Source organism: Etheostoma spectabile, chromosome 13 (assembly GCF_008692095.1).
Source record: "Etheostoma spectabile isolate EspeVRDwgs_2016 chromosome 13, UIUC_Espe_1.0, whole genome shotgun sequence".
NCBI classification, from domain to species: Eukaryota; Metazoa; Chordata; class Actinopteri; order Perciformes; family Percidae; genus Etheostoma; species Etheostoma spectabile.
The window spans coordinates 17,403,879-17,413,141 of NC_045745.1; the positions used below are offsets into that span (position 1 = coordinate 17,403,879).

General features: G+C 41.4%; 1 protein-coding gene across 1 annotated transcript in view; it reads right to left on the reverse strand.

The window, feature by feature from the left end:
- The window catches only part of LOC116700561 (catenin delta-2), a 21,412-nt gene that overhangs the window by 5,230 nt on the left and 6,919 nt on the right, over positions 1-9,263 (reverse strand). The window contains exons 3-7 of the mRNA XM_032533854.1: positions 8,400-8,573; positions 7,858-8,008; positions 4,479-4,737; positions 3,623-3,716; positions 3,147-3,273 (exon numbers count right to left, since the gene is read on the reverse strand). Coding sequence (XP_032389745.1) covers positions 3,147-3,273; positions 3,623-3,716; positions 4,479-4,737; positions 7,858-8,008; positions 8,400-8,573 — 805 coding nt within the window. The remainder of the gene's footprint in view (positions 1-3,146; positions 3,274-3,622; positions 3,717-4,478; positions 4,738-7,857; positions 8,009-8,399; positions 8,574-9,263) is intronic.

The window sequence follows — 9,263 nt, forward strand, 5'->3', positions numbered from 1 at the left end:
CACACACACACACACACACACACACACACACACACACACAAGGGAAATATCTTAGACCTTCGATCTATCATGAACACATTACAACAGAAAGGACAGCTACTTACATCCCACTGGAGTCCCTTCACGGCAGAAAGGCCAGATTGATTTCCACTTTTCAAAGAATCTCAGGTTTTGTATTTAACTAACAAAGGCATAGCACTCTGAGACATCACTGTGTGCATCATTTCCTCTAACCATTACAGTAAAATAAGTCGAAAAATGGGGTCACTAGGTGCTCTTTGTATTGCGACTCTTTGGGTAATGTGCCATTCCTCACAAATGTGGCTTTTTGACCAGGGTGTGACTTCAAAGAGGTCAATATTGAGTCATCTCTGCATCTGCTTTACTCTTGCCTCTGTCTTCTTATTCTTTATGTCTGGCTCTATCCTCTTGTATTTACTACATGTACACATTTTAAGCTTAAACTCCCACTGGCTTATTAATCTATGCCTGTCTTGGCATTATTCACCCAAAAAGTAACATAGAAAGGATACATACCTACAGTTGGGTGAACATACAAAATGCATGGACTGGGGGTGTTGTGAGTAATGAGTTAGATCTAGTTAGCCGTGTTGGAAGAAACCTGGCCATTGATTCAGTGCCATATGGTTCAGTAGTGTTTCCTCTAATATTCAAAATCATTATCAACAACCTTTCACATAGAAGCTGCTGACTACGATGTAGCCCGCCAGCCTGTTTGTGTGGCTGCATCTGTCGCCTTGTCTCTCTTCTGTGTAACACATTTAGCATTGATTCCTACACACATTAATGCTCTGCTAGTATCTCCAGTCTACTGTAATATCGGCACCTACGCGGCCAATTATCCTGCTGCTCTGTTGTAGGAATGTACACATTCACAAGGTTTCTTTTGTTAAATTCAAAAGTTTTTTTTAATGTGAGATATTGCCACAGCAGTAAAAGTAAACAAATGATTTGATGGACCATCTGTTTGCACAATTCTAAACTGAGAAACAAAAATAAAGAAAATAAAAAATGTGAAATTAGCTTCCAAACCAGTGTTTATCATTTTGCCACTGTTAGTTGACAGCCTCTTAAATCCAGTTCAGGAGATTTGTTTTAAATGTGGTCCAATGAGACCCATTCAAATACTCTCAAATATAGTAATTTCAAACTGGTTTGAACTATGTATTGGCTAGCAGAAATATGTTGATATATCTCCCTAATACAACTTATTTAATGCATTTATTACAGAACTAAAACTACTATATTACAGAGAGAATTGTCAACTCCTTAGACTCTGTTTCCATCTTCAGTCTGACATTGCCTCCAATCTCACCAATTTCTGTTGGGTAAGAAGATTCAAAAACGATATCCCCAATTACTCCCGACCAACATGGCCGCCTGAATTTAACATCATTTTAAGTCGACGGTGACCTGTAGCCATGCCAACATACTGGTTTGCTGGAGTTTTAAGAGGGTAGTGGAGCAAAGTAAAAACACTTAACGCTTAAAAGCTTGACAACGTTGGTCCCACCCACGGCGCTGATTGGCTACTCGTACTTCAACCTGTGGCGCTAATTGGATCCACTACCTTTACACCTCTACTCTTTTATATCCGTAGGCCTATACATTTTAAATATGAGCAACCTTTTTTTGGTTGGACCTGGTAACACTTCTGTGAAACTTCCCACACCGCACAAATCTGAATTTGAATGTTGTCGCATTTTATAATAAAAACAGCAGCCCGAAATTAATCATGCACAGACAAGTTAAATGCACGTTGTGTATGCCTTTTTAAGAGGAATCTAATAAATGCATCACTTCATTATCATCACTTCCGCACACCGGAAAAAGTCAGTCTGATTAATCACAAAAAAGTGAGCCACAGAAATGAGTCAGTGTTAAGGCGCTGACACATCAACCCGATTATTGGGCCTTGATTTGGGCCAATTTGACATGTGGAATCAGAAGGCGGGCAGTCAGACTCAATGACCAATCTGATTGGTGGAGTGTTAACCTGGAAATGACAAGCAGGACACAAATCTTTTTAAGCTGACCTTTATCGATGTGAAATGAAGACAGATTCAGCAACTGCTTGGCAATTTCTCGCTTAAAATGTTTTCAGAAACACAATTCGGTGAACTATTTTTGTAAAAAATGAGATCCTTTTCCAAATGAGCTGCCATTATGGCATGGCTTTGAAAATCTGGAGAAGCCAGACCCACGTGACGCGTTTGTCCAATCAGCTGCCGGTTTAAATTTTTTTTGGGGACGACAACACAGATTAGCGCCTGCTGATGTCATGGAGAGGTATTACGTCTTGCGCATGCACAGAACGTATGTTCAAGTCGGCGTTGCTTTGGTGTGTTTCGACGCACTTTTTCCAGTCAGTCCGACTGCCTTCTCTGCCAAAGGTCGGCCGTCGGGTAAGTGCGTCAGAGCCGTAAACTGGTTGAGGAGATTCCTCTGCTTTTGGGAAGGTTTATAAAAATGAGAAAGGTAAGAAGCCGTGAAAAATATGTAAGCTTTTTTTGTCCATCACTGATGCAGCCTGCGAGAGAATGTAAAAATGCTCTGCTTCCTGCATTGAGGCTCTTTCCGTAATAGCCCTGTTATGTCTGAGTAAAGTCATGACTCATAAGGAACATTTACATAAAGGGCACTTTTGTCTGAATGACAGGAAGACATCAATTTAACACATCTAGACGACCTTAGCAATGGTACCTATTTCTTGTTGAAAAGGGTGTATCCATGGAAACAGATTGTTGGCTTAGGTTTCACCGGACAGTGTTATTATCCCACCATCAGTTTCAGACCCAGCTAAGAATTAAGCTCATGGAGTACATTATACGTTACATTTTTCTTACAATTTTTTCAAAGTTAGTGAACTTTAGGGGATGATGCCATGAATTCAACAATACTGAAGCCTGGAAGCCTCACATTAGACAAACCCCTAATTTTTGAAGGGCGGAAAACTTTTAAAGGAGGCACTGTGCAAGGATTTTACTCGACAGCAGAATAATTTGGCTGTGGGCGCCGTGGTGTGAAGGATAAAGCAGACTTCAGCTAGTTTGGAAGAGTGTTTGTTTGACTGGACTGTACTAATGGGAAGATTGATAGAGGACAAAAGGGAACAGGAGATTCACCTGATCGATTGTTGGGTGAGGTCCGTACGGGAGAGATGGACGGAGTACGAGAAGAAGAATAAGGTCGCTGTCTGTCTCTCTCTATTGTGGAGGAAGAGCCGACAAAATGGTACTGGGAATAGCCGTCCTGAAGAAAAGAAGAAAGGGAATGGAAAGGATTAGAAGAGAAGAGGAAAAGAGACGAGACTGTGCAGGAAATGATGCATCTAGATCAGTGGTTCTTAACTTTGTTGGAGGTACTGACCCCCACCAGTTTCATATGCGCGTTCACCAAACCCTTCTGATGATGGCCAAGCGGGGCGTGTCATCACGAATCATATGAGTCGGGTGTGTGTCTTGACCTCCGCCGAACCCCTGAGACTGACTCACCGAACCCCTGGGGTTCGATCGAACCCAGGTTAAGAACCACTGATCTAGATGTATCATCGTTGCTCAGCTTTCAGTGTGAATACAGCCAGAGTACATTCAGACCTTACCTTTTTGTAGAGGCTGCGAAGGTCTCTGTATTGCCACATACTGTTCAGGACTTGAGATGCTGCTTTCACCACTTTAGGACTATGTCTGGGAATTCAGCAGAGATGGAAAAAAACATACAGTATAAAGCTTGACTGTCTTTCATTTTTGTTTTGTGCTAGTGGGAGCTATTAAAACATCAAAATGCAGCAGGATGAAAAAACAAACACAAAGCAGAGACATTAAACTAGAATCTAAAGCCTTGGCTGACTGTGGTCTCCAAAGAAGAAAAAGTGAAAATGTCTTCTTTATCTCCTCAGATATGGCACTTTATATTGTACTGAGCCCAAATTGCATAATGGCTTGCTTGATGGATTGATTGGCCAATATTTCATTCTGTATCCTCCAGGGTTTGACACAGCTGACTAATGGCTGTGGGTATAATTGGCTCATGTGGCCTTATCATCGCCTAGCAAATTACACTTTATTTCATAAATTTTCATTTTGGTAAATGTTATTTCTGTTTTCTCCATGAGCTTTCTGTGATTGCATGTCATGCCCTTGCATTGATGCAAAGTAGGGACATTAAAAGACAAAGACATGTTGAACCATGGGTTTATACCTTCAGTATCTCAAAAACAACTCCTAATGACTCATACTTCGAATAGCACAAATTAGTTTTAGCCTATGTTCTTCGCTGTCGCATTTGCCATATTGCTTGTTGAAAAATTTCTTTCTTATATCAATTTGAAACAGTTTCTAATGCTGTTGTAGCTTCTATCAAACTGTAAGAACACTGCCCCATGGTGGCCCTTCTATACTCCCTTCGTCTTTCTTTGCACCCCCTTCCACCTGACATTATCTTTCCATTCGGCTTACTTGTCTCCTTTGCTGCGGGCGACGCCGATGAGCTTCTCGATGCCGCCGGCGTCCCTCAGGGCCTTGGTGTTCTCCATGTTCTTGGTGATGACTTCGTGCAGTGCGCAGCAGATAGCCGTAATGGTGTCGTCCGACATGGTTTTTCCCGCCAGGACGCTGCTGTTGGTGCTTCCTCCGCCTCCTCCTCCCCCGCCGCTACTGTTGTTGTTGTTGCTGCCTCCGGGCAAACGGTGCACCAGGTCCCTCATGGCATATTTACCTGTGGCCAAGAGTGACAGGGTGAGTGGGGGTGAGGTGGGTTAATATTGTTTAAAGGGTTTGGAGGTGGAAAGGAGGAGACAAGGTGGCAATGAGAATGATGATAAGGCAATTTAAACTTTTGTTATGCTTTTTTTTTATATATAAGATAATTTCTTTTGGCATTTCCACCTTTAATTCCATGGACAGCATAGACAGGAAAGGGGAGAGAGAGATGGAAGACATTCATCCACAGGTAGGATTCCTCTTTATATGGGCATGCGCTCTACCAACTGAGCTACCCGGGTGCCCTTTGGCAATACTTCTAATCTACTGATATGGTGAAGATGGGAACAACTTTAGGCTGAAGAAAAAAAAAAAATCAGTAATGACTATCTAAAGATCTATGTCAATTATGTTCTCAAAACGTAAATATTGAACCCACTAGTTGATTCTATCTATAAAATAGTATAGATCTGAAATGAGGAAAGCGTTTCAAGGACCTTCCTCTGCTCTTTCTAAAACCCCTGGCTGTGACAAAGGAAATACAGCCTGGTTGTGTGGCTGTCAGACAATGAGGATGACTTGGCCACGTGATCTAACACAGACTGACTACATTTCCCATGACAGCTCAGTACTGCTGTCAGGCAATCTTGTCCACTCTGACCTCTGCCCCTCATTCTGATTGTGTCATCACCCTGGTGATTAGGGGTGGGGGCATCTGTTTTCCTGATGTAAAAATCCTGCTGGCGTTTTCACAACACCTGTTTACACCTGTAGTTCCTTTGCTTTGGTCCAAATCAGTTGGTGAGTTAGTAAACTTGGAGTGATTTGCCTTTTGTCGGTTTGGTTTGGTTTCAAACCTGGAAAAATCCAAGCGTACCAAATTGCGTCATTACAAATAAGGCAAAAATGTCCAGCCCTCTTATTGGTTGGATATGTCTGGGAGCAGGAGAAAGAAAATAAATACAGGAAGAAGGTCCTGTGTTCTGGTCTGCCGGCTGCTTGTTTGACTACGGAGATACGAGTGACGAACGGCTAGCTTGACCGCAGACTATTTCTGAGATAGAAACACTGCAAGCTGCTCCAGTTTGCTGCTCTGCTGCATCGCAGACTGCTAAACACACCTGACTACAGGAGACATTAGCTCAGACTGGCGGAGTTTGTATAGTGCGGTTTGAGTACGGATCACGTTCTCACACCAAACAAACTGCTCCAGAGTTCGATATACAGCGTACCGAGACCACCTCTTCAAGCAGGTCTTGGTACGCTTGTTTAGTCCGCTTTTGGTGTGCACCAGAGTTCAATTGCCGCTTTCTCACCTGTCCAAACAAACCGCACCAGTGGGGCAAACAAGCTCTAGTTCGATTCAACCGAGCTAAAGGCTGTAGGTGTGAACACAAACTAATAGCGAATATAATAATGATGTACAGTGCGTATTCTGACAACTAGGTACTTTTTTAAATGTTGCACATGAATCCAGCTGAGAAGAAATACAGTATCCAAAATTCCATACTAACATGTTATTTAGTAGGCTAAAACAATATTTTACCATTTTTTCTCCAACCGTTCATAACAGACAATTGCAGACAGCAATGAAGAAAGCTCTATAACATTAATAATGCTTTAAGTGCAAGTCTAAGATTTCACTTTGTGTAATATATTCCTAAAATCTGTTTAGATGAGTTTGCCTTTGCATCGCATTTTGTAACAGCTCATTTACTCCATCAGATGTCAAGAAAACCCAAATAATTACAGCTCAGTACTTCTGAAAAAGATACATACTAACACTGTTTCACACAAAGGTTTGTTGATCAAAATCACACATATTGGGTATGAAGTGCATTCCAGGTGATTTCGGACGCTTTACCGGTTCCACAACTACGATACTCAGCAGCAACTTATGCTACACTAGTTGCAAGACAAGGCTATATCATATTATATATTGTGAGCAATGCATTAGTTACATTTACGGACCAAAGTCAGGAAAAATGAGTCTCTGGGCTGAAAAACACTGAACACAGTACACTACCAAGCTAAAACTAGACCAGTTGCTTCAAGTCATACATGAACACAAATCACTTCAACTTTCATAATGACTTTTTCAGTTTTAACAATAACTCTCTTCAAATAAAAAGTCATTCACACATTTAAACTGGCTTATTACAGTAAGTTATCAAACATGATTGAACCATGTAAACAGCTTAATTCAACTATTGCCAAAAACTTGCGGTATGGTCAATATTCACGTTATTACAAACTCACAAACACTGAAAGCAATCAAATTTGTAACATTACAGCAATAAAACCCAGTTGGCTCACAGTGGACCTGTCTGTGCAGACTGTATTGATATCTCACGCTGAAAGCTACATAAGAAACCCAATATGTCTCTAATCCAATTTTATCCTGTCAACACAACACACATGAGGACAGGACAATACTGTCCGTCCAATCAAAATACACATGCTTGCCCCTGATATAGGATTGACATTACAACCTACACTATACACATGACTGGTTGCATTCACATCTGAGAGCACACATCTAAGCTCAGAGCCTCGAGCATCAGACAGAGCAAGAGGAAGGAGGCATGTGGTTGTTGCTATGGGGGACCAGCAGAAAAGCTGAGTTTATTACAGCTATCGGTCTCCAAAGGAAAATCAAGCATCATACGAGCAGAGCAACACCATTATCTGCTTAAACAAAACTATCTTTATATCTACATAAATACAGAAAAATACTACAATGACATGCATGTCTTTTTTTATTAAAGACAATTCCACAAGCCCACTACCAGTCTGCCATTACTAACAGCAATAACCCTCTACACGAGAGACATTTTAACAACTCCTTTAAAAAAATTACCTGTGAACATGTCTACTTAAACAAGCTTCATATTCATTATTAAAGCAAGTGTGTAATTCTGCAAATGGGTCAAGATAACAGCTGTTGTTTTCAGTGTCAATAAAGCACATCACTTCACTAGTATAAACATACAACATGACACTCAAGTAAAACTCTTAAATACATTTTGTTTTCTTTGGAAATCCTGCATTAGCTAATTTGCAAATTGGCAATTTGGTGTTTGGCCCTTTGTGGAACTTCACACTCTTCGCTTTGTTGTCTGTGAATTTAACTCACCAATAAGCTCCTTGTTTCTAATGTCGAGAGCCATGTTTCTCAGCGCGGTGGCCACGGCACAAACCACCCGGTCGTTGTCTATCCTCAGCAATTCCACCAGGATAGGAAGGCCCTTCTCCTTACGCACTGCAGCCCGGATATACACCGACCACTGAGGAGGACAGAGGGGGGAGACAGAGAGAGCATCACAGATTTGTTTTTATGCCCTGTTATTCATGCACCTTCCTTTATTCATTAGCCTTTTTGCTTATTTGTGGTGTCTTATGATTGATTATCTTCACTGATGTGTTACATTACAATTGGCTGACAAAATAATTCACAACTTTGGGGGTGCTGGTAGGTCAGTCCGTAGGGTGTTGGGTCAGGAGGGGACGGTCTGGACTGGTAGCTGGACTGCACTGCCAATGAGCTCTTGAGCAAAGTACATTTTTCCGTGTTTTTCGAGAATTCTAACTTTCAGAACACTTTGGCACCTACTGGAATTTTCAATACACTTTGGCAGATGTCCTTCAGTATTACAGTGATATAAGCCCAGTCCTTACCTTCCAGCTGCCAGCAGCTAGGTTCTGCAGGGCCCCAGCTGCTCCCTCCAGGGTGTCTGGGTTGGAGCACTCAGACAGCAGTGTGAGGTAGGGCTTGACGATAGTAGGGTGCCATAACATCTGGATTCCTTTCGGGGGCTCCGCCAAATCTGGAAATGGGCCGACGCCATCCCACTGCAGAAGATAAGACATAATTCAGAATAGAAAAGCATTTTTAATTCTATGTGAGGCGGGCATTGACAGCGGTAGAGTGCCAGCATGGTCCCCCTCAGGCACAACAAGAACAAGAACAGGGTAAGGAGAGAGAGGGAGAAGATTTACTATTCATTAGCAGTGTATAAATAGGGTGGCACATTATCTATTTGTGTATTTTGTTTTTCTATCTCCTCTGGAATTCAAATCTGACATTTTAGGGAGCTAGATTTGTTTCTTTATTACATGCGAGAAAATAAATGATCTGAGAGAAAAAGTGATCACACTGATAGCAACAAAACATTTTATGAGAGAAAACAAATAATTTAGAGAAAAAGTTTTCATACCAATAGCAAAAAAACTCTCTCAAAATACTTTTTTAAACTCTCAAATTTATATTTTTTCTCTCAAAACGTTTTTCTTCTTGCTCTCAGCACCTAAGTCTTTGCTCTCGATTACATTTTTTGCTCTCGTCCCAGGATTTTTCTCTCGATGTGAACATATTGTCATGGGCGGGGCCACGTTCCTATTGGCCAGTTGGATGAGCACCGTCTTGTCTTGGGAGTCCATCTGAATCATTAACCCATTGTCACCGCCATAGATAGATAACTAGCAGCCAGCCCACTACTAAATAAATACCTTTTAATTATCTAAACACTTTTTAACAGTCAA